The following is a 26,286-nucleotide window of genomic DNA, read 5'->3' on the forward strand; positions in this document are numbered from 1 at the left end:
TCCTCCCCACTGAGAGCTGGTGTGCAGAGAGTGTTCTGGCGCACTGTGGCCGCCAATTCATCATCCAGGTGGGGCTGCACACCGGTGGTGGTGGAGGGGATCCCCATTACCTGTAAAGCACTTTGAGTGGAGAGTCCAGAAGGCCTCAAGTGTTTAAGTATGAATCTCAATAAGTAGAAGAATGACGCTTTTGGTTGTGAGATAAAGTATTTTTTCCCCCCACTGTGGATCTGCTTACCTAAATTTTCGCCCCCCCAGACGTCCATCATCATGTCATATTTCCCCAGCTCCTCGAAGTAGTCTTTATCCATGACGAAGAGCCCTCCGGCGATCATGGGTGTTCTAAAAAAAAAAAGTGGAAAAAAAAAACACATCAGTTACTACTGTCTCAATGTTTAAGGAGGTGGTATAAAGAACAGCAGGATAAAGAGGGTCAACAGTGATTAAACAGCCACCACAGAATGCAACCTTCCTATAACAAGGCCGGTACTGTGTAAAAGACAACTATATTCTTCTGGAAGACAGGGCACCAGTCCACACAGCCTGTATGAAACACAGGGACAGCCGTGCCTTGGGTAGACCACTTCCTTATAAAGCCCCTGTGACTGGCTTCAGCTACAAATCCCACATAAGAGCAAGCCCTTGACTTGCACTAAGGAAAGGGCAAAATAGTCCAGATGTATCCCCGATTCATATTTTACACAGAGTACTACAGCAGAAAGATTTTTTTTCTAACTTTCGCCATTTTCTTGTTTAATTAACCCCTGGCATTAAGGAGTCTTCAGTAGTGTTAGAGAGAGAGAGAGAAACGAATACATCCTTGCAATATTCTAGTTCGAAAATTAAGTCTAGGCTGCCATCTACAGGCAACAAGCAATTTTCAGCTTAAGACCTGATTGTTGTTTTTAAATAATGAGAACACGGAGAGATCCGCAACAATTGCCCCTGTATTGCATTACTGGAGCTCTGTAATTTAGGTTATAGATGCAAGGTGTCAACCCAGATCATTATCTGCAGCAGGATTGGCTGTCCAGGTGTGCAGGAGTCCCGACTCTGCCCCTGACTCAAACCCAGTCCAAACCTGAAAAGCTTCAACTCCGTCCTTCGGACGATACGTAAACCCAAGGCCCAGATCTGTGTGACTCTGTGGCAGCTGCCACTCATGCACTGCCCCTCTACTTCCTGTTACATGTGGTGGAAAACAGCATCTTTGGAAATTGTATCACTGCGAGGCATGAGCCTGCTCACAGGAGGGTCTCTTCCTGTTTGTGGGCTTTAAGAGGGAATGCAAAGGCAGAGGCTGAAGGAGAACGTCGGAAATACTGTCCCTTATTCCTCTGGAAACGTGTTACGTTAATAATAGCCGTATGACAAGACAGAAATGGTCACAACACAGATGAGCTCCAAGTCTGAAAGACCCGCAGGTAAAACTGAAGACAAACACAGACGGCAAACAGAGATGTTACTTGATGGGAGCGATGGGGTTCCCCTGGCGAGCTCTCCGCTGCTCCAGCGTCATGTAATCCCACTTGAACACCAGGTTCCAGTCAAACCCTGCGGGGCGAAATAAGGCAAAGCGATTGGTCATCCGTGAGGAGAGCCACGAACCTAGAAAGAAAATGCACTCAACGTACAAGAGCACTCTCCAGCCCCACCCGCCCAGACCTGCCGTGTGTCCGAGTGGATTCATCCAAGCTCTTTCCTCTTTTAGAAAGATCTGAAGAGGAGAAACACCAAGGTGTGGAACCAAGCTTTACATCGGAACAGACTGAAAGCTTTCTCCTGAAACTTTCAGGTGATGCCCGGGTGAATAATCCTGAATTACTGCATCTGCAGGCACTAGTTCAAAGCCACGTAACTTTGCAGACGTTGCAGGTTTGGCATGTAAGTTTTAAGAAACGAAAGAAAGCCCCCCTACGTATGGTGTGGCTTTCAAACCTTTTTTTAAAATCTTTACTCTATCTTGTACTTCTGCTTTACTTCATAATACCCGTTTGGTTTGTTAGAGTTTGTAACTGTTCCCATATATCCAGTGCCTTTACTCCCAAAATAGGCTTCCTGTATAATAAAGAGTTCCAACTTTATCCCTGTCCACTGTGGCCAGTGAATGCCTCATGTCTCAAACCTAAAGAAAAGGGACTATGGACATCAGCATGGGCCTCGGGTACATCGTGACTATGTGTGCATCCTACGTGAGTCCCATTATGACCCAGACACTTTGAGAAAGGGCATGTTATTACAGTCACCCGCAGAACAAAATAATTTGTAATGCGACAGCCTTAAAGCAATTCAGACTTGATTCTTGATATAGTTTCTTAGCTGTAAACCAGTTCCCGCTTCAAGCTGATAAAATCTCTTTGGTTTCAAAATGCCCAAGGGAGTAGGAAGGATGACTCCCACGCTTTGTCCCTTTCATCCAGTGGGGTTGTTGGAAACTATCTGAAGTGGTTGAGGGTCAAGTAATGACACAGCTACCAAACCCATTTCTCTTTCTGACTGCTCATCAAGTCAAATCCCTCATTCCCCTGTGGTCTCATGCTGCTCACCTTCCTCACCCTCACTGTTGTCCTTAGCCCCTGTTTGTGCTTTTTCACAAGGGCACCACCAAAAAACAAGCAGGTCTGAAATGTTCAGAGGTGACAAAACCAGTGAAAAACTCCCATGTTGACGATTTTGCAAGCTCTCCTCCAGGGCCTGGGCTGCTTGTGCAGACCAGTGCCTTCCTTGCTGTCATTTTGAAGGATCCATTCTTCTTTCTAGACTGTCTCGAGAGTTTCTCTCCAGCACAATCAGTGAGCAGGCACTGGTGCAGGAACTCCAGAGGGCCTCAATGACACCATACACGCAACAGTGGACATGGTGTTGGCCACATGGTGTTGGCGGTCGTCTCTCCATGGCAACACACATGACAGCAGCTCTTGAGAGTGAGACGCCTGTGTATTTATGAACACAGCAAAGCTCTTGGCAGGAACAACTCACCACCCTTGAGGTCTGCTGAAGCCCCTACGTACTGGAAGTTATCCATATTGATGACATCGATAATGGGGGACACAACTCGAGTTCTGTCCTGTGAAACAGACGAGAGCTGATAAATGAACCATGAATGGAAGCAGAGATATGAAAGTGTCTGACAGAATGTTTTACAGCTGTCCATTAAAAAAACAATCTCATTGCCTACTGCGCATCTCAGTTTCCTTATTTGTTTTCACATACCAAGCCTACTCACCTGATGTTCTTGAGATTGAGCTATTTTGTTTGCAAATGTGCCTCAGGTCCACAGGAACTCGAGTATTTTGTGGACTCATAAGGGCCACTTCTAATCTTTGCTTGTATTAATGGGGTTTGAAAAAAAACAACCTCCGCTCACAACTGCCTCTTAGGGCAAAATTGACCTCCAGAATGAAAACAAAGAACACAAGAAGGATCTGAACAGAAATACCCCCAAAATAAGACGCAAACGAGGCTTTTAAAAGTATTTAAATATAAAACTGACATCTTAGTGTCCTTCTGAGCTGTGCAAACAATTTCACAAGAAGAATGTTAATTTTCTTATCAAGTTCAAAGATACTCATACACAGGTAGATGATATAACAAAATAATTTTGTTTTGTATTAAAGTATAGGAGGAAACAGTACTGTATGTGGCTGAAGCATCTTTTATTTTAAATAACATTCTTTCAACATCATCTGCTCTTTCAGTAATTCGTTATTTATGGTACTTAAGGTTGCTTTTGATGCCTGAATCAAAAAGTGGTTGCTGTAAGCTCCTGTTTGTTCAGGTGCTCTAACTAAACAGGAGGCACATCCTGCACTCCAGAGGAGCTCGTCACGGTTTGTCTAATCCACAGATTTACACACTGCAGACTCCCGACGCTGGCAACACCCTGGAAACTGCTGCCAGCTTCCTGAGTCCAGTCCTTTAAGGGCTGTCGGCTCCGGTTGTCAGATCTTGCAGCGCGACAACTACTCAAGTGCAAAGTTTTGCCAACCGTCAAAGAAAAAATAAAAGCTTGGCTACATATTATTATCCTACAATGGATTTTAAGCTTTGTCTGGGCAGTATAGTCTTCTCTTGTAGATAAATGGATTTGTTTTTTTACTTTGGTGTGAGTCTACAGGAATCTTAAAAGCACTTTTTTCGAGCAGCCTAAACACAACATATTTTATGTTATTTTATTATAAAACAATACTGTGCACATACGTAAAGTGGTACACAAGCACATGACAACAGTGTTTTATTAACACAGTGTTACTATAACCAGTCATGTAGCACATAATTCAATCCAACGTGATTTAGAGAACCTAGGAGATCAAGAACAAATCAGTAACTCGTGCAGCAGCTGGACCTCGATTTTACATCTCAAACAGGAGGCCGGGCAGCTGTTGCTGTTGGTCCATGAAGTCACTGATGTGCAATGATCTCCGGGCGCCCAGCCCATCTCCTGACCGTGTACTGGGGGCCGGGCGGCTGTACTGACCTCTGCCACTCTCTCCAGCAGGGGCTCCAGCCACTGTTCGTTGCACTCGCAGTGGCTGTCCAGGAAGGTGAGCACTTTGGCCACAGCGGCGTCCGCCCCCCTCACCCTGGACCTCATGAGCCCTGCAGGGGAACAGCGCCACCATCAGCTTCAAGGCTGCTCTGCGGCCAGCAGGCCCAACTGTGCCGAACAGTGCCTGGTGCTGCTGTTCCTCTTATACTCTACAAGGCTCCTGTAAGCAGCACCTAAACTCTGGTTTATTCCAGTTTCTTCAAGCACCTGTCTGGCCCAAGCCTGTCAGGAGTGACGTCTAGGAGGTGTGAGCAGAGGGCCTCTGACAGGTCGCCTTGCTCTAAGGCCAGCAGCATGGAGCCTCACTGTCCTGTCACTGATGTGGGCATTGTGTCTGCCGGAACGTTCAGCAGCAGTACGGGTGGCAGATCTGAAACGATCTCTCAGAGGGACCAGTCTGATGTGTCGGTACAGCTCTGGTGTGGTCACTCGAGGGCGACCAGATCTTGGATGGTCACCTGTCCTGCCAGCCTGCTGAAACCTTCTCTGTACTTGGGACATCTTGGAGCGGCTTACTCCACAGGGTCTGGCACCGCTGGCACATGACATGTCTGCCTGCAGCATGCCAATGGCCCTCTCCCTTGCTTCAGGTGACATTGGAGGCATTATGGAATGCACAGAAAACTGACTAAGACTTTTTCTTGCAGTGAGAGAAGCTTTGAATTAAGGCCTTTTTAAAGGTGACCTGATCAGGCATTGTTCCACCTGGACCTCATTGGGTAAATGAGCACCTAACGAGCTTTCGTGTGATTGGCAAGTTGCAATGCCTCACTGCACCAGCTGTATTGCTGGTCAGAGGGCTTAAAACAAACTGACAACTTTCTGTGAAAGTACATAAGCTATAACTATAGTATTCTCGTTCCTGAAAATGTTGCGTTTCTTTTTTCCATCAGTTTATATAAAACAACACTCCTTTAGGCTGCACAGCACTGTTTTATCCATCCATACATTTGCAATGTCTGAATGATAAGGTAGGTTTTTACATTTTCACCCCTGGGATTACCTTCTCGCCGGTCATTGCGCAGAACCCGCACTTTCTCAATTTTTGCCAACAAAGCACCGTCTTCAGCTGTAAAACACAGAAGATCAGATCAAGATCACTTTATTGGCCATATGCAATTTCTTGCATTAGGAAAGTGTCTTTTTCCACATACCCCAACTTGCTCTCCATGAGACACACAGACAGGGAGAGAAGCTTGGGGTCAGAACGCAGGGTCTGTCATTTATACAGCACCCCTGGAGCAGTTGGGGTTAAGGGCCTTGCACAGGGGCCCAACGGAGGAGGATTTCTCTGCTGGCCACGGGATTTGAACTGGCAACCTTCCAGCCACAGGCGTAGATCCTTAGCCACAGAGCCACCGCACCGGCCTAAATGCAGTGTTTTCACTTCTTTTCACAGCACTGACCACTGATACAGCACTGGGTATCAGACCTGCTACTGGTGAGGCTGACTACAAAGGAGCCTTTTTGTAACTTGCACACACTGTAGGAGTTTCTTGTTTATTTTTGCTGCCATTGTCCACCCTGAGCCCCTGTTCTAGGCTTTATCAAATGTGAAGATGCCTCAGTTTTGTAGACCCATCTAAAAAGACGACTTCAAGAAATTAAATGCAATCATACTAATCTTTTTTTTTAAAAAAGAAGAAACAACCCCATACTAGAGTTCTCAAGTTAAAATGTTTTAAAGGTTCTACAAACTGTTGGAGAAACACTGAAAAGGGAAGACCTGTGCTCAGACCTGTATATACAGACCTGTGCTCAAGGCCTTCAGTCTCATTTAAATGACATCCGGAAGCAAGTGTTTGAAGCCAGCCATCAGGAACGCAGGTGGAATGAGCTACCCACTGACAGAGCCCCACAGGACTAGAATTGACATGACTGCATGAGCTCTTGAGAGAAATACACACCCAGAAATGACAACATCAAAGGCATGATACTCACCATTGTCGCTGTAATCATCCACTAATATAATTTCTTTGATAAGGTGAGGGGGGCTTTTCTTGAGAACACTGTAACAGAAGAACAGCCCGTCAGAGAAGGGTTCACCTTTACAACTGGCTAGTGAGGCAAGAGAGGATTTCCTTTGTGCTGGCCAACAGAGAGAGCAATGGAAAGAGTTAAACTGAATATTTTCTTCCCTGTTACTGCCCTAGACTCGGTGGAACAATCACTTTCCTTGCGATACATCTTACTTGCAAACTGAAAATGTATTTTGCCTTTTCTTTCTGATTTTTCCTTGAAGGCGGCTCCACAGCCGAAACATTGTGTCTCTTTTCTTTTCAGCAGGGAATAAACCTTTACCTGTTCCTTCGCAGCCTACGCATACTGATGCCGCTGCCTGCTTGAACAAAATTCATCTCTTCAACTAGTAATAAGATATAGTATTCTCTTTAGAGTTCATATTTCAACATACAAGATTATGCTCTGGTAACATTACATATGGAGAGACCAGTAACCTGGGACAAGGAACAAACTCGAGATAAGAAAGTAAGAATTTAGGTAGAGAGCTCCCCTCTGTCTGTCCAGACAAATATGGTTTGCTGCCATGAATACTGAGTATCTTGCTGAGGCCACCAAAATAAAATATTATAAATACTGGTACGGTTCAGCTCTTCTTTCGAATAAGAGACAGAAGCAGACAGTACCTGACAACAGTGCGCAGGAGTGCAGACCGCGCCTCGTTGTGGAAGGTGATGACCACACTAGAAGCAGGGAGGTCCGTCCGCCACTGTTTCCGTCGGCAACTGCAGAAGACGGTTTTGAAGAAATCTGTCATTTTTTGAAAACCCGTTAAAGCAGTTGTTCTAATATTTTCCCTCAGTGATTCTTACACAGGTCTACAAGAAACAAAAAGTTTGAAAAGTCCATTCAAGCCAAACAGAGGACAACCTCGCTTACAGCCTGTTCAGTCCAAGAAAGGTTAAGAGGAAACTTGGGACAGATAAAAACCAAATAATTTAGAAGATACATGTGGGAACATGGTAGAGATAGCCTAGTTTATAACCCCATAAGGCAATTAACATGTCCGTGGGATTTTCCTCACTTTTCAGCTGCACTGCTTTCATTAGATGGCAATGTCAGTTTTCTTCTATATCTAAAATTATTTTAAAACAGTACACAAACTGGAGCACCTACTGGATGAAGACATCCCCTTTGACTTGCAGGCTAAAAGTGCTCGCAGAGCCTGACATCCTAACACAGACTTTTTCCTACCTACGTAGTAATCTGCAGAAAAACGTCAGACCCCGGAGCTGCTGAAACCACAACAAAAAGTTCCAAATTGGAAACAGCCATCGCTTCTCAGCAAGAGTGCTTTTGTACTGCAGAAGCAGAATAACTAACCACTGGAATGTCCAAAATAAAAAGAATTGAGCTGCCAGCTTTCCAAAATCTCTTTTAGCAGAATAATCAAAGTATTTGGAAGAGCTGTAAGCAGACTTTTGGAATCTGCTGGTGTAGAGGCAGATTTGTGGGGAATAATCATACATGAAGAATAATGAAAGGGTCATGAGAACATCTAAAAAATAATACTCCCTTGTATTTAAAAAAAAACCCAAACACTCCAAAAAGAAAAAGATATGAATGTAGGATATGTCTCAAAAAAATAAATGGAAGAAAAAGCCAATGTACTATGATATAAGCAGATCCTAGTGCTTCTTATGAAATTCATCTGCAGTAGAGGTACAGCAATGATGCATCTCACTAGTGAAAAAGGCAGACATGGTGCAGCTACAGCTTTTTAAAGTCAAATTGCACTTTGGCATCCAAAGAGGACCCGTTTCTCCACATAACTTCCAAGATCATTTAAGGTCATTTTGCCACAACAGATTCTTCTTGTGCCCTCAGTGTCTTCATGCACCTCTCACAGTCTCTGAATTCTGCCAGCGAGTTCTGGGTCTCACTTGTTAAACACACAGGTCTTTGAAATTGCCTCTATAGCCAGCAGCCATATCACTCTTCAACTCACAACTGGCAGCCCGCTGGAGCCCAGCAGGTGTGAGCCTGGTCAGTACCTGGATGGGAGACCTCCTGGGAAAAACTAAGGTTGCTGCTGGAAGAGGTGTTAGTGGGGCCAGCAGGGGGCGCTCACCCTGCGGTCCATGTGGGTCCCAATGCCCCAGTATAGTGACGGGGACACTATACTGTAAACAGGCGCCGTCCTTCGGATGAGAAGTAAAACAGAGGTCCTGACTCTCTGCGGTCATTAAAAATCCCAGGGCGTCTCTCGAAAAGAGTAGGGGTGTAACCCCGGCGTCCTGGCCAAATTTCCCATTGGCCCTTACCAATCATGGCCTCCTAATAATCCCCATCTCTGAACTGGCTTCATCACTCTGCTCTCCTCCTCACTGAGAGCTGGTGTGTGGGGAGTGTACTGGTGCACTATGGCTGCCGTTGCATCATCCAGGTGGGGCTGCACACTGGTGGTGGTGGAGGGGATCCCCATTACCTGTAAAGCGCTTTTCTGGACACTCCACTCAAAGCGCTTATAGGTAGCATATATAGGTGTAAGCCATTACTAATTAAGTATTATAATTCTAATTAATTATGGCACTAATTCCAAGTGGGTGAAATGGGAAAAAAATACTTTCCCCCACACACTGAATCCTGAGGATAGGTTTTTCAAAAATGTGACCTCTCTTCCCTAAACATGATCTTGAGTGAAGACAGACCCAGGGATTTTGAAGCAGGGCTTGTTCTCTTGTGCACTTTGCTTATTTTAAGTGTCTGCAGGAATGTCTCCCCATTACATGTCTTCTGAGGTGAGTTTGCATGATGCACATATGAAAGGCAGCCATGACTGGGGGGGATCAGTCATAAGACAGCTGAAAAGATGGCTGATCTAAAGTACCTAAAGGTTTATCAGAATGAAATCTGTATTTCCATCAATAATAATGTTAAGAAAGGTAACAGGGTACATCAAAGAAAAAAGGAGAGCATATGTTCTTTATCATGCTCAATTTTTTCATATTAAAAATGTCTCATTAAGATTTTTCAGACTTTCGTTAGCAAGCTCAAACATTCCCTGCTTCCCAAACAGAAAACATCAGATTGAACTGATGTGAGATTTATAACTCTGTCCCCCAAGGACTGGCTGCAAAATAATTGGACTGTACTTAAATTGCACAAAAAATAAACAGGATTTTTTAAAGCTTTCTCAATATTAACTAGTCAATGCCAAAAAATGCTGTTAGGTTATGGTGCACTGTACATAGCAAAATAATAACCGAGCCCACTGTTTCCACCAAAACCAGCACATAGCATAGCACATGAAACCCACCATTGCCTTGCTCTTAATACTACACTTGGCCACACCTTGGAAAGTGAAAATTTTGAAAAACTTTGTGATCATGGAGAAACAAAGCTCACTCTGCATTTCTTAGACAGAGGTATCAGGAAGGTAAATCGCCTGGGGCTGAAAGCCACCTTTTCAGCCCAGCATGTCCAGGAACAGCTCACTCACCTCATTGAAACACTTTGGAAACATACAGTAACACTGGGAAGGCAAATTGAAAAACAAACATGACAAGCCCAGCTGAGGTCGAGCATTAGTTACTGAGCTGCATGTGCAGAATTATTCTGTAAATCTATTGAAAACTCTCCAATAAAGCCTCCTACACTGTTCAGTTTCACCATCATGGGTTTTTGGATGTGCTTACATCTCTGGAGTCGCCTTACCTAAGGGTGTTGCCTGTGAACGAGAACTTTCACAAAACACTCATTTTTGTGTGAGGAAGGACACTTAGTAAGAAATGTGTTTTTTCAACCAGTCTTGGAATACCCTGAAGGTACAATGAGCAGAAGTGTAAATGAAGTCACTGGGTTTGAAAATCCAGCGCTTGATGAGCACTGAGACCTCTGGGTGTTTGCTTGGAGGGCACCAGGCGTGACCTTCAATTTGCATTCTAATCATCTTTGTGACATCCTGACTTCTCACCACCAAACCCTGAATGCACTGAGCAATTTTGTCTTTCAGAAAGCATGAGGAACAAACTGACACTGCAAACATGTTTTTATACTTGGCCTGCACAAACTAATTTATAATAATACTTTTTAATGTGTTTTTAAGGATTTTAGCATACTTCTATCTCCAAGGGCTTTTAGAGTAAGAGATTCTCTTGCGACATTGTTTCCATGTGGAAATTCTTTTAAGCTTTAATTTAAAGCTCCTCAAATTGATCCCCCTCCATCTCCTCATTCGAGCACAGATATCTATTGTACATGAGATCTGGGTGTTTTTTTCTCTTCCTACTCAATTCAATTTAATTACGCTTCAGAAGACAAAAATGCAGTTTTTCTGGGAAAAGGCAATTGTCTCAGGACAGTATTTGTGGCAAACAGACAAGAAACAGGCCTCACACAAGAACATGAAACCCCAGGACGAAATCAGATAGCACCAAGTGTGACCGCGCACAAGCAATCAGCTAAAGGTTCCCTTCTCTTCCCAGAGTTAGACTTTGCTGAACACGACTAACACTCTGCTGCACGCTCATGGTGATCCTGCATTTTCAGCACTGAATTTTACCCGCTTTCTAAAGATTTTACCATACTTTCTCTACTTCTGCCATCATTTTTAGAGATTAAAGTACCACATTTTTAACAGAGAAAAGGCCAGTGAAGGCAGCTTCATAGAACTCTTGGTGATACATACAGTACAGTACAGTACATACAGTAACTTCAGTAACCACAGTGAAAGCACAACTAAAGGACGAGAGAGAAAACCATGCAGGTGCCAAGTGACCACATATTTCAGGAATTAAACATCCAAAAGGAAAGATTTCTACAATATGAAGCGAAACCAGAACTCTGTCTTTGTATACAGCTCCATCCACCAATGCAGACTGCAGGAGAGAAGAGAAAGGGTTATTTTATCCCCTTCTCCTTGAGCTGCCCCTTCATTTGTTGCCCTCCTTATTGATCAACAGCCCCCGAGAGCCTGCATTTGTCACGTCTTCGAGATCACGGCGGCCACTAAGGATTCACTAATTGGAAGTTAAAGTAATTAAACTGGTAAAGCCCTACTAATCACTGTCAACCACTGCCGCACAGAGGCAAAGAGAAGACCTTGCTGTTTGTGATTTAGTTCATGTGAATAGTGGGAAAAAAAGCACCATCGATCTGCTGCATTGATTCATTCAATAAAGACCCCTTTCTCATGACTGGTTTACAAGTGCTTTTGGCTAGACATCTTCATTTTAAGTAGAGGTGCAAACAAAGCTTCTGCACAGCCTTGAAACGGGTACGGCACAGAGCGGTCAGAGGACGTCCCCTCAGACCCCGCTGCCCCCCTCTGAAGACGGGGGGGGGGGGTCTCCCCCACAGATGCCGTCACATTCTTGGCTGCCTCACGGTGCTGAGTCACCCTGCTTCCCAGCAGGATGATGCTAGCTCAAGAACGCAGGAGCTGGGCCAGGGCCACACAAACACCAGCTGAGTTTGCAGGCAACTCACGGAAACTGGTCTGTGGCGAGATAAACAACGACCTGCTCTGAACCCCCTAATTTCAATGAAGACGGGGTGAAAAGTTGCAAATCAGCCATCACGTCATCACTGGCAAGATGATTAATTGCCTTTTCTTGTTAATTTGCAAGAGCCTTCACTCTGCAGGCTGCCACAGCAAACAACGCGCTGGAAGAACTTGGAAGTGAACTGCTCTGTATCCAAAATTACATGTTCAAGCGTGCTTTCACACTGCTCCACAATGAATCCCTGATCGCATTGTTTTCTATATCCTTGTGGGTTTGACTGGTTTAACAAAGGACATCTTTAAAGGAACAAAATACCCGTTACAGAAAAGTGAGCAGCATTAAGTAGTAACATGCTCTACAGAAGGAAGGAACCTACAGTAAATACTGTACTAGGGTAACATTTGAGCCAAGCTGTGTGCACCATAAAATAAATTAAATAATAAATAATAGACAGCTAAATCTAGTGTATGGCAGAGCATCACCGCAGACAGGATTTTATAATGTAATAATCCTCAGTTACATTAGAAAATGCGTCATATATTTGTTACAAAACTAACTGAGCTGCAGATAACCTGTACCAAGAATCTGATGCACAGTCCTGAGCTTTCCGTTTTATTTTGGCCTTTTAATTCCGTTTCGCACTAGAATAAAAAACGGCCAGCCAAGAAGAATCAGAATGTTTTATGCTGCTTGCACTCCATTAAAGGTAGTGAATGGTCAGGCAAATGAAGAAACGGCCGGCCTCGAACCTCAAGGATTCCTGTGCTTTGAGGTCTCCTGTTGCCAAGGAAACGGCTCCGTGTTAGATCGGCACCATCTCCACATGATCCAACAGTCAGTACTGCTGCACATATCCTGCCGTTTACAACAAGTCATTTGCTGCTCTAAAGGCAGGTGGGCTGTTCGGATGCTCACAGTGAAAACAGCCCTGACTCTTCGGCTACAGTACTTTATTCTCTCAAAAAGCAACAGACTCCTTCCCTCTCAGAATCCAACGACTCCCACCGGCTTTGCTTTCAGCCAGTCCCCGAACAAAAATGGGCAAAATACTCAGAAGCCACAGAAAAATGAAGAGGAAATGCAACAGTGAACGCAAAGAAAATTATGCTGGTTTGAGAAACAGTGATTTCTCAAAACACAAAAAGTGGGAAGCAGAAATGGACATGGGCATAGGCAACAGTCTCACTGCCTATGGACCAGTGTCAGGCTGCAAAACTATGGGAGAGGTGTCTCTCAGGAAATTCAGAAAACGTTGAAAAATGAGGTTAGAATGGACCCAGTGTCTCTCTTACTTGGCCTTCCAAGTAGTCATTTAACTAATAATAGAAAGAAAAGGCTCTATAATATTTTCACATTCTGTGAATGGAAAAGGATTTTTTTTTTTGTTGCTGATCTGGGATAAAATGTCTGCTACAGCATTAGATTATACCAGAGTGTAGTATATTCCTTTAGATTACTTGACTATTACACTCAAAACCTCATGTCTTTTATAACGCGTAAGAATCTTTCTTGGCTTGCATTGGTCCAGACCTCTTGACCATATTCATGAGAGAATTTACATGATGTAATAAGCTCTCCTGTATTGATGATGTGTGTCTGTCTCCTGAGGTCATGTATCCTGTATCGGTAAAAGAAACCCTTGCCTACTGGAGCTTAGCCCCCTCCTTTCTTTTTCTCTGTTGCTTTTTTTTTTCTTTTTATTTTGTATATCTCTTATGAAAAAAGAAAAGGTAATAAACACAGTTTTTGGAAAAAAAAAAGAAAGCCTGATCTAACTGCAGCAACAACAGGAGCTTGTATTTGACCTGGTCGCACACCTCTGGATTCTCCTCGGCCTTCTTGAGTACAACAACGCAGACCCGTTCCAACCTGTTCCGTTCATGAACACCACCCTTATTTTAATCTTGCTGGCATGCTCAGGACACTTGAAAAACAAAGACCCTTGAGCAATGTGAAGACCCCTGTCCCACAGCCAGCAGGCACGATTCCGAACAGCCCTCTGCCTTGGACACAAGGCCCTCCTGCTGTGCGCTTCGCGACATGAGCTATGAATGTCATTTATTTTCTTTTACTACATAGCGCCTAATCTGGGTTTTTCTGTTAAGAGGCATTTAAACACACATAGAAGAGTTCCTGTCATAATCAAATTCATGTGTTACATTCATAATAAGTCGCCTGAAGTTCTAATTTCTATCCCACTCCATTCTGGACCAGATTTGAATGATACGCTGTCTACAGATAAAGCAGTGTCAGTCGAACAGCTGAGTCCCATTCTGGTTTACATCCAGACCACTGCGGTTTTATTTTTTTTGCATCGACTGCACAGCACCGACTCGCCTCTTTAATGCGATGAGAAACAAGCACAGCATCATGCGTTAAGTTGCCTTTGGCTGTTCTGTTGATCGGCCAGCAGTTCAACATGATCTCAGTGCGAGAACTCAACAAGCAGCAATGCTGATTAAACAGGATCTGCCAGCAGAAAAAGACCTCTGACCTGGATATACAGTAAGTACCTCGCAGGAGAGTGTAGTTCAATTTTTTTTTCCTGAACAATTTGCTCCGGAATTTCTTTTTAATGCCCCTCTTTGTTTTCTTTAGCATGCTGAATGGCAAAAAATGATTTAACTAATTCTTGTGGTGTTTGTCTGATTTAGGACGCAATGAAGGTTACAGACATGAGACGGACATGTGCTCCACCACATGGTGATAATTGAGCTCAGAATCCCCTCCAGACAGTTTTTGAAAGAAACTAGGATATCGACTTCATTATAATGGCTGGGTAGCTTGTTCCATATTCCACCAGCCCATGCAAGCCACAGATTCCTGGACTAGAAGTCTGCGATTTTGCTCTTTAGAAACATCAGGAATTTCACCACTTTGGTCAGAAGCTGCCTAGTCATGTAATTGAAGTCGATTCCCTGCGTACTTGCAAAACACAACCAAATGAGACTCTCTCAACAATAAGCTTTGACGCTTCTATGTCACTTAACTAATGAATTAGATTCATATCACTAATTCTAAATCTGACTGAGAAAATTCCAGACAAAACCCTCTTGTTACAACACGTAACTATACGTGCACGTAGGCACTGGTTTATGTCTGAAGATAAGGGGAACCTTCAATTCAAAACAGATGGGCAGCGCAGTCAAAATATCATGACTATTCCTGCTCCACCTGCGGCCTGAAAGGGCCTCAGACCTTGACCATCAGAGCTGAAGTCGTAGCCGATCGCTGTGGTTTAATTTTTTTTCCCCCAGCACAAGTCAAGAAAATCAGGAAACGTCTGACAGTGAAATCTGATAGAAGCAAGGCTGGGAGGAAAAAAAAATAAGCAGACAAAAAAGTCAAAGGTTCCATCGAACCCCTCTGCAGCAAGTGCAATTCAATGGTCTGCTGTGCGCATCCTGAAACAGCGCCTCCCTGCGGCTTCACAGTGCTCACTGGCCAGAGGTCCTCTCCGAGAGACACGACCCACAAACCAGCTCCACTTACACTCTGCCAGATACTTCAAACATGACACTTTAATTAGGTTCTTCTCAGCACTGAACTTCTTAAAAAAAAAAACTCAGTACCTGTGGGTATTTTGGCCCTCTCTTTACGGCATCACAAATGCTTCTGGCTTTCATACCACACATTCCTAGCACCCACACAGGCACGATGGGCAGAAAGCCCTCTGCTCCTTTGTAGCCTTTCCTATGTTTTGATTTTAAAAACAGAAGTGTAAGCTTAGGCATCTAAATATAGTCTAAATTTTGTGATGCTTGCATGAATATTTGCTGTTTGTCCAGTGGCAAAGGACTGAAAATACTTCAGCTAATCACTTTAAACCGCCTGGAGTGCCGCGGAGTGGTGCCTGGAGAACAGGCAGCGATTCTTTGAATCGTTCGCTTCCGTCTGGTTCATAAATTAAAATAAATTTTGAAAAAGCCGGAACACGTAAAACAATTCACTCGAGGCCCAGTGACGGACCATGTCAAATAACAGGGAAAACGCAACAATATTCAGTCTTGCTTCCTGGTGCCTTACGGGCCATTTTCCGCACAACTTAAACAGAACTGGCGCAGAGGAAGGAGAAACAGACAGACCAGCCCCTAAGGAGCTTGTCTCCCTGGAGACCGCCCAGCACATCCTGCAGAGAGGATAAAACAAAAAAGAACAGCACCAAATGCCAGCAGTAAGCAGCAGCATCCCATGAGAGCTCTGCTGAAGGGAAAGGACAGTATATCATGCCATGCTCATCCTAACTTATCAGACAAAACGGCTGCAAAACTTTTCTTTGCAAGTGGAACGCTTTTCTGAAAGACCTGGAAAAGTAAAGTGAAATTGTTCGTGAGATCAAGTACACTCCTATTTCAAAACCCACATGATCGTTTTCTGCTTTCTAGCAAGAGAGCTGAGCGTGCCGTCTGTGACTCTGTGAAGTAGGGTTATGAACTATACTACTGAAAAGTACTTCAACATGTCACATGGAAACCATAGAACACCTTTCATTCTGTACTGTGCAATTTATAATATTCAGATGTAAATAATTAGGCCCCATTTCCTTCAGGGTCTTTTTAAAGGCAGGTTCTGAATGTACAGAGTAGCTACATCTGTCCAAGTTTTCACCGGTTTTGTCATGAATTTATTTTATACAGTATAGGTAATGTTAAGTTGTACGTTTGCCTCTCTTTTGAGGTGTCAGCTTGCATTTGGCTTGTACTCGTCTGCCTGACATCACTTCAAAGCAGCTGGAGCTTTAAAAGCAGAAACAGAGCTGATCTCAGGTTATGACACCGTTTACTGAAAGGCGTGAAGTTTTTTTGTTCCGAGCACAAAAACAACAGAGCTATGGCAAATCTCACAGAACATCCAATAAAATAACAAAACATTATTTTATTTCTTATTTCTGCAAAGTTTTCTTTATTTTCCTTTTCAATAAACTAAAGCAAATGAGCCAGTAAGAGCTACATGGAGAGACAATCCTGGTCATCTTTGTAATTTTTATACATTACCGACAGACTCCTTGAAAACCTACACTCTCATCTGTAGCCGTCTGCTACTGTTGCGATATTCTATGCTATGTATTTTAGAAACCCGATACTGTATAGTGCAGCAGTGAGGAGAGGCAAAAACACTAACTAAAGTAACTATATCCTCTTTGTCTCCTTCCAGAGAAACTATAAGTGGGCAGAGACTGTGCTGACAGTTTAAATCTGAGCAGGCAAATTCTAAATTGAATATGCAGGTCATCCTGCTCATCCTACTCTGTTTAAGTCTAGCTGTCGACTGCTGACACCTCTCAGAGCAGCGCGCTCCGTGTCAGATCTCACAAAAAGTCTTGAAAATAAAGACTAGTTGAGAATGTAATAAACCATCCCCATCCTAACGGTACATTTAACAGCCAATCACACTGCTCATTCCTAGGGTTTGCATGATATCGACACATTCCCAGATGACATGTGCTCATTAGTTTTTTTTGTTCTGAACCCTGAAAGTGAAATCACTAAAAACAAATGCTGGTTTTTCTTCACAACTGAGCTTCCCTGTAAAGGAAAGCAGTCACCACTAGTAGAGTGAAGTGGTACATCACTGGCCTTCTCTGAGCCAGGATGTTTAACCAGTCCAGTGGAAGTCTACCTCACCACTGCATATCTAGAAACTGGAACAAAAGGGTAGCCTAACCCTGCAAGCAACAGGCATAAGACAGCATTCTCCCCGTCTGTCGCAGCCTTGTCATAATCTTACATCTTACATTTGAGGACAGTGTGCAGAAGTTCGGTAGACGTTAAGATAGACAGGCATTTTCTGAAATACAGATCTGTAAATTTATTTAAACAAACAGAGCACACAGGGCAAATCAAACCAAAATGAGAGGTTAAAATAATGCGTGCATCCAGGGATCGAGCGATAAATCTTATAACAGAGTGGCGTAAGGCATCAGGCTTCCCAAGAGCAGGTTCAGACATCCTTTTGGAATCCAGACAATAAGGAAGATCACTAAACAAGCTGCCAGGTCAGTTGTGAGGCTGAAAACGTTTTAGAGAAAACCGTGCCATCCCAGCTTCTAGACAAAGAAGGGCTAGAGATCTGCAAGTAACTCTAGCCCTTCGCACTAACTTGATGAAAATGACACAGCACTTTGCCATTGGGGACGACTGCATTCCATCCTTGAAAGGTTACATTTTTACAGTAGCAAACTGCCTTCATTACTTTTTCTGAAGAATCATGCAACGTCACATTGGGACATATGAACACTCTAAAAAATGGATCGGCTGCCTAGATGTCAAGTTCTGCTGCATACCCACACACACACCACTAAATTCTACACCAGCTCCTCTTCATCTACTGCCAGTAATGTATTGATCTGTTCTTGCAGTCATTCTGCCCTTGCTTTGTCAAGACTGTCCAAGAACCTCCGTAGTCACGATCAGTTTATAATGCCTATTCATTTGATCACAGCTGAAGACCACATGACAGTGCATCACAAGGCACAGATCACAAGAAGATAAGTGTCAAAAGTTGTTTTTTTTTTGCAGTTTCAAGGTTGTGCTTTTGAAGCTATGGATGACTCCCACACTTAACCTAGCAAGAGTAAAAGAATGATTCAGTAATGATTTTTTTAATTTCACTTTAGCAAAATGAAGATGTTTTCAGACAAACTTTTCATTTCTGAATGTCTACCCACTGCTTTCTAAACCATATTTTATATAAGAAAAAAATACAAAAGGAATCTAAACTGAAAGTAAAATCCCATTTCAGTAGTGCCACCCCTCGTGTAAATAGGTCAGGGGTTCCCACACCTGATTCTGTGGTACTGACATGTACTAGAGGTCCCCCAACGTTTCTTCATCTTGATTACAGCTGAGCTTAATGACCTCATGGAAGTCTTAATTAAACAATCAAGTTGCTCAATTGGAATATTTGCCATTTGTTTTCTACTTAACCATGAAACATAATAGTTACTTCTAACATGTTTTATTAGCTGAAAACTGTTCACATTCATCCTGTTTTTGAGTCAGTTAAGAGTTCAGCTGAGAGCCCCAGCACTCTGTGACGAGGAACAGAGTCCCAGTTCTAAAAGCCTTTACTGCTGCTTACATCCGTAAGTCAGCCATTTACTAAAAATCAAAATAGAAATCATTGTAAACTGAAAATACGACAGTTTGCCACACCATTTGTAAATCCAGTAGCACACTGGATCAGTATGTAAACTGAAAACTAAGCACTTACATTAAACTCCTCACGAACACTAGATAGGCAGTTATCCTTCTAAGCGTTCTCTAGGCTAGCTTTGAAAAACTAAAATATATCAAATTACTCCTATTCCTGTCCAGAATACAATAGGTCCTCTAGGCCCTTCTAGGTCTGCGTCTTCTAAATCCATCAAATGTTGTATAGAAACATCTTCACAAAAACGAGAGCTGCAAAGCTCACTTCTATCCCCTGGCTTTTGTGTGAAAAGGTTCTTCATTAAGTTCTTGCAGCAGGCTCGGTGCAGTTAATTAAGTGACAGAGATGTATTCTCTACAACTGGGCCATGTCCAACCTGAAGTGCGCTTAATCCAAACAGCTGTCTAGTTTTATTGTAAAGCTTTAATGAGGTCAATGCAGAGCAAATGCAAGCACTGAAGGAAGCAGGATAAAGAGTTCTGAGTGAAACAGTAACACTGACAGGTTAATTAATGAGAACTGATAGCGCTTTGTTATGAAAACAAGTCTTGCACTTCAGTTTGGTAGTTTCTTTTTTGCATAAACCCGCGATATCAGATTATGCAGTTAATTACATCATTTACTTTTCAAAACATGTTCCCAGAATCGGGTCCAGTCAGGTTAATGCTGCCTCCACTCTGAGAAGGCTCTACTCTTTACCTGGATGTCTAAGGAGAACTGGAGATGTCTACATTAGCTGGAAGAGAGGTGCTTATAACCCACGTGATGTTCAATATAAAACGGATTTTTCCTATGGAAAGCTGCATAGCGCCTCTAAAATTGTAAATACCATGCATGGAAAAATAAATCATTTTTATGACTTCAGTGCGGCAGTCGGCTGTAAACACTCCGAAGCTCTTTCCACAGTGGATTTGTCTGCCTGTGATTTGCTATAAATGTAGTTTTCTACACATCACCATGTTAACTCAGGAGAGCAACAAATGTTTTTCAGACATCCTAAATCCCTCAGCGACAAGAGCTGCAGCTCTTTCTCAGATGTTACTGTTGGTGTTGCCCTTCTGGATATCTAAAAGGCAACACCTAAGGATGTTTAGATTTCAGGAGCTGTTCAAGCAGATCTAGTACACAATACTGGATAAATAAAATTAGAATAGGAAACAGCTGAAGGAGAGGAGCAAACACCTGAAGTCAGAACAGGACACGATTGGGCCAGAGCAATGAAAAAGACAGATGTCACGGGGTATATAATTCAGGCTTGAGCAATAAACATATCAAGATAAGACAGTTATCTGCAGTGATGCTGTACATGCTCTGATGTAGGATCTGCAATCCTTCTTGGCCTTCTCGCAAGGCGATTCACACACACACGTGTAACAGCGAGGACTTACTGATCATGCCTGGTGTCGGGAACCGCCCTGTCCATGCGGAGCTTGTCGCTCTCTACCTGGTTGAATTTATTCCGAGCGTAAGGGTCCTGTCCAGGCCTCACCACCGTGGCACCAACATACAGATCTTGGTCAAAGTCCTGCCACCTCACTTTGCCTGGAGATGCAATAACACAGAGCATAAACACACATTACCGCATTGGCAAGACGGAGTCTCTTTAACATCACTTAAGGATTTCGACTTCAATGAAAAAGGTTTTTAACTAAGACCACACCTGCAAATCCCTGGACTGCACCTATGAATTGATTTGGATGATGCTTTTATCCAAAGCATCAAACCATGTCAATCTGGTATTCTGCTGCAGACATTCAGGTGAAGTACCTGGGATTTGAACCCACAACCTTCCAGTTACAGGTCCAGAAACCTGACTGCCGATCCACACTTTTGCCTTTTGCTGCCACCCACACAGACGACACCTGCAGAGCTGCACCTGTTTTCGTTCTGGTGACTAATAAGCAAAAAAATTTGCTTAAATAACATGCAAAAAAAGTACATCTGATAGGTGTGACCTTGGAAGCCATTCACAGCCCAATATGCACTGCTGGTCATGCATGAGAAAGCTGCTGTTTAGAGATATAGATAGAGCGGAATTTTTCTGATGCTTTTTTAATACTGACCGATCACTGCATTTTAGCTAGACATTTCTCTAACTCCTTGATAACAACGGACTTCAGAAATACACATTTCTAGAACTGTAACACACACCGATCACAACTGTGATAAAGGATAATACTATTATGCAAATAACCCCTCTAAAGTACCCAATAATGATTGACTGCAATATCTCTCAGATTGAGAACAAGCAACCAAAAAATGAGAGCAATTAATCTCTCAGCTCTGACTACCTGTCATCACCATTATAATTAGAAACTACTCTGACCCATCTGCCACTGATGCTAATTTTCTTTATGAATATTAATATCAACTTGCACATGCGGGTTGTTCTTGGCAGAGTGGAGTGAAGAAGAGGTTCAGTTTAGAAGGGGCTGACCTCATGAAGATAATTCAAAGGGCTGTTGCAGAAGTTTCTTTTTTTTTTTTCTTGTGGTTTGATCTTTCGCCCCTTGAGATCAAGGCGCAAACCTGTCCCTCTCGGAAAGAGAAAGTCCGACTGGGGGGGTCTGGTACCTGGGGGCAGGGTCTCCGGCCCGCGGGCCTTGTCTTCTCCATCGCTGCTCTGCACCTCTTTCCTCTTCAGAGGCTCAGCGCCATTCCAGTCATCCTGCAAAACAAGAGTCACAGAGAGAGAGATCTGAGAAACGCACCAGCATCCTTCTGGTCTCTTAGACCCTGCGCTCTGACCCCAGGCTTCTCTCTCCCTGTCTGTGTGTCTCATGGAGAGCAAGCTGGGGTATGCGAAAAGACGAATTCCTAATACAAGAAAATTATATATGGCCAATAAAGTGATCTCTATCTCTAGTCAGGAACTTGGTTTGTGCTCTCCCTGTCACGCACAAAGTGAGCTCCTTTGATAAAAAAAACAGTAACTGAGGATTCAGACTATTAAAAAAGAAACCAATTACAACAATACAGCTATCTGTTCTTAATATCTCTTTCGAAATGGCTTTCCTGGACAAAAGAAATGATCCTCTGATTACAGATTACATTCTCCTCAGCATGTCTGGGAAAGTGGGGGTATGGCACTGAATCTTTTTTTTTCTGGAGGTCCCCATTGTAAGATCGGGCCCAAGGGCTGCTATTTAGGCACCCTTTGGACGTGAACATTGATGGCGAGCAGCGTGCCACAAGCAGACTTGCTTTCCACTCAACAGATCCACCTCCTAAAAGGATAACGAGAAGAACCAGAGAGTAAACCGCACGTTGTCAAATAAAAAGTGAAATTTGTTTATGACCGAGCTATTCCAGAAGCGATAGATCTTAATGCCATATAGCACGTCGTACAACATTGAAAGATTTAAGGATGTACACAGAACTCCCTGATCATTCCTTAATGTGCTCCTACGCATTTTCCCAGGAACACACTGTGAAGGAGTGAGATTTTCAGGGTTTTGTGGCCAGTAACATAAAACCTCTTTCCAAATGCATGAAGCCTACAGCGCTGCTGGACTTCAAGGATGTTGCTCAAAGTAGCTTGGACACACTAACCTCTACACCCTTGTTAAGATTAAGAGCCAGTTCCTGGCTGCCCAGTACAGGAGGCCTTGGGCTCAGAACTCCAGTGTGGGCACTCCTGATGTACAACAGTGCTAATTGCTCCAGCCAACCATAGACTTCTGAAAGTAACTTAAGATGTGATGGACTACCATCCCAACCAAGGGGACATCTGTCTGTCAGTTTGCTTCATGAAATGAAAGCAATGGAATGAAACTTGAAATTTGGAATTGTTTTGCTCTGACTTGCAATAACAGTAGGTCCTTGAAGACCGCCTCTTCATTCTCACTAGCACAACCCCTCCCCCAGCCCCCAGCCTACCTCCCCAAACACTTTCAGATTTCCAGCCGGGTGAAATTTCCCTGTGATCAAGACGTTTTGCATCATTAACGCCGCAACACAGAAACGACAGCATGGCAGAATCACATACACACCTTCAGGGCAACACTAGGAGTGATTTGATCCCATCAGGGGTAAAAAAAAAAACAAACTAAAAACCTACAGTAACTTACTACAGGAATAGGTGTGAGATTTTTACAGTCCTACAAGTCCTTATTTCTTTCCGTCGGAGCACAGAGAAGCATGGACTTGTGTGTGAGGAGCCATGGGCATTTGTACAGTGAAGCAATTAGCCAAGATTTCCTTTTGACTAAAACAGCAGAGTTGCGGCTGTATAAAACTTACAATATTAGGCTCCTCAGTGACGGCGTGGGTAGGCGAGTTTAATGAGCATGTGTTTTTATGTACTCTGAAGCGTGGCGGCTCTTTATAATAGGGTTTCAAGCTGCGATCAAAACCACACAGAGCACTGCTGCATCTCGCACTTAAAGCAAGTTGCTTGGCAGGTAAATTTCATCTCCAGAAGATCGTTCTGTTAAAAAAAAATCACAGCTGATCAAAGAGCTTTGGATTTCTTCTTGCACACATGCAATTGTCACTCGGTTTAGGTTGGTTTTTCTTTTTTAAAAGGCTCATTTTACAAAACAAAATTAAAACAGCAGTCAACATCGCACATCGTAAAGAGTACAGACTGGATAAGAAGAACGTTCTTTGGAAAGCATAGTACAAAAATTGTCTTTGATTTTTTTTTTGTTTCGGCTTGTTTGGTAACTTGTATTACAACAATCACACAGGTTCCAATGAGCCTGTTTTTTTCTGGGGTCCCTCCATATCTTTATGGATCTCCTGCTTGCATGTGCTTTGCATCTCAAGGATTTTTATATAACCATACAGTTCATAAAAAATGAAACTGGAAGCAGGTATTTGGATTTTATCAATCACAGATGTGGCACAGCTGCAGAATTAGATGCATTTTCCCCCGTTTTAATTTATTATTTATTTTTCTTATAACTTTTTAAGGTTGTGTCCTAATATGTCAGTTAAGTAAGATACTTGCTTTCCAATCATCAATCACAGGGGCAAGTGAAAATCTGTCCAAATGGATTTTACATCACAAGTATAAGTATCTAATGCAACAGCTACTTTATTCGCTATGATTTATTTAAATCCCTGACCGTATCTATACATTTTAGTGTATGTATTAATTATATAGCAGGGCATTCTTCTGGGGCAATTCAAATGAAGTATGATTCTCAAGGGGTACAAAAGCAGTGTCTCACCCAGTATTTGAATCCACAGCTGTCCAGTTATGAGTCCAGAGCTCTATCAGTCTACTCCTTATTGCCTTAATCCCATCATCTTCCATTCAAAAACAAAAACCCGAGAGATGTACAGTCACAAATCTAAGAAACAGCACCTTGCATTTCTCGGTCTTATCTCAATATGGATATGCAGACATGAGTATTTTGGCCAGCTTTTTCATCTCAAAGTAGTCAGCTCACAATCTAAGAACACAATCTCATGAACTAAGTAATCCTAACTGCTCGGTTCCAGGCTGAAATCATGTCATACAATTAGAAGTATGCAATTCTTAAAATATACAGTCGTTGTACAACTATCACACGCACAAAGTACATGAAAAAACAATGTTTTTCTTAGTTTTCCAAATACTGTAACTGCTAGCATATGACAGCAACTGGAAGTAAGGCCATATCATGTATAATGTCACTTACTGGGGTGGTTAGCTGTCATGCAGGACAGAAGGCCCAAATGTGAGCAGAAGGTGAAGGTTATGAAGTAGTTTTCAGAGTGTAGATTCAGTTCCCCAATGCAATGAAACTTCTCAAAAACAAGCAACCCTGCCACTTTCTTCAGGAAACGGCTGGTTAAGATTCACGGACAAGATACTTATATGTTCTTAGGAATGGTGATAGTATGATGGACAATTCAAGAATGTTTGCTCGTGAAGGAAAAAACATTGACGTGTGCTCATTTAAAGTCACCACAGAAACCTTTACTTCAGGAGGAATGAAATTTTAAAATTGTTTCAAGCTTCTCAATGGATAGCTGAAAATAGTAAAAATATCAACATGGTATACAGTTAATGAAAAGGCTGTTGCTAATCCACGGAGCTAAATACATATTAGACGTAGACAAGTCCGGACAGCCGATTGAACAAAATAATTGTGGCTTTTCCTTGCATGTTCCAATGCTGCTATTCACAACAAAACACTCCACACTCATAAAGGTATGTGCACATCTTATTTTTATTCCTGTACACTGCAAAAGCAACAGATGTTCAGTTTTCTCAGGAAACCAGCACCTACTGCTACAACACAACACCTGATGGGACTCCAGCTGCTATTTATGACACAACACAAACAGCCCAGAATGCAACCAACCGGCAACAATGCGTTTGAACCTGAAACACTGGAGATTCGCACACTCTGGGTGTCTCATTGAGCACACAGGATTGCCTTATTTATCCTGTACGACTTAAGAAGCGGCGTTTGTTCTCACGCAGTACTATCAATGAAAGAAATAGAGAGAACGAAACCAGCAAACTGCTGCCAAGGGTCACTGTTAAATGTATCAAAAATCTATAACTGTTGAACAACCTTGACATTCACGCCTCCACTTCATTATAAAACCAGAATATTGTTAACGCAGTTGGAATTTATAAAGGCAAAGTAAACACTGTGTTTCTGGGGGCATTCTCCAACAGAAGGGCACCAAAGGCTCAGAGAGGTCCAGATTGCTTGACCTGTGTTGCAGTGTGAGATATACTGTATATACATGCACACATTCAGTATATTTACTGCGCAGACTTACACACTTATCCACATTCTCCATTTTCTACATTTTAAAAGACGTTGTACAGCAATCCCAGCATTACTCTTTAGCCAGTCAAATGAGGTTCATCTGACAGATGAGATGGTGTGAGTAGAAGACTAATTTAAAGCTTTTTTTTATCCGGCAATTGCAATATGCACTGTATATTAACAGGTCTCATTTGGTGCCCCAGACAAGCCTAACAAAAAGAATTTCAGTTTTTACAAAGACAAGCTCAAGTTTTCATCAGCTCTTCCACACACAGGTAGCTGCAAAGCCCTGCTGACGCACAGAAAAGTCAGACTAATGGCAGAGAAAACTCAGTAAATGAAAGCCACCAGATAACATCACCTGGCCAAGCGTGGCTTGTCACTTCTGTAACTTGCATAG

The 26,286-nt window shown here is 42.9% G+C and overlaps 1 protein-coding gene across 1 annotated transcript in view; it reads right to left on the reverse strand.

Moving 5' to 3' along the window:
• galnt2 (UDP-N-acetyl-alpha-D-galactosamine:polypeptide N-acetylgalactosaminyltransferase 2) overlaps nucleotides 1-26,286 on the reverse strand; it is an 80,914-nt gene that overhangs the window by 11,517 nt on the left and 43,111 nt on the right. The window contains exons 2-10 of the mRNA XM_088933918.1: nucleotides 21,742-21,835; nucleotides 20,556-20,709; nucleotides 7,195-7,293; nucleotides 6,491-6,558; nucleotides 5,553-5,618; nucleotides 4,478-4,599; nucleotides 2,980-3,067; nucleotides 1,467-1,554; nucleotides 239-342 (exon numbers count right to left, since the gene is read on the reverse strand). Coding sequence (XP_088790044.1) covers nucleotides 239-342; nucleotides 1,467-1,554; nucleotides 2,980-3,067; nucleotides 4,478-4,599; nucleotides 5,553-5,618; nucleotides 6,491-6,558; nucleotides 7,195-7,293; nucleotides 20,556-20,709; nucleotides 21,742-21,835 — 883 coding nt within the window. The remainder of the gene's footprint in view (nucleotides 1-238; nucleotides 343-1,466; nucleotides 1,555-2,979; nucleotides 3,068-4,477; nucleotides 4,600-5,552; nucleotides 5,619-6,490; nucleotides 6,559-7,194; nucleotides 7,294-20,555; nucleotides 20,710-21,741; nucleotides 21,836-26,286) is intronic.

Source organism: Atractosteus spatula, chromosome 15, assembly GCF_055471065.1.
Source record: "Atractosteus spatula isolate fAtrSpa1 chromosome 15, fAtrSpa1.hap1, whole genome shotgun sequence".
Taxonomy (NCBI): Eukaryota; Metazoa; Chordata; class Actinopteri; order Semionotiformes; family Lepisosteidae; genus Atractosteus; species Atractosteus spatula.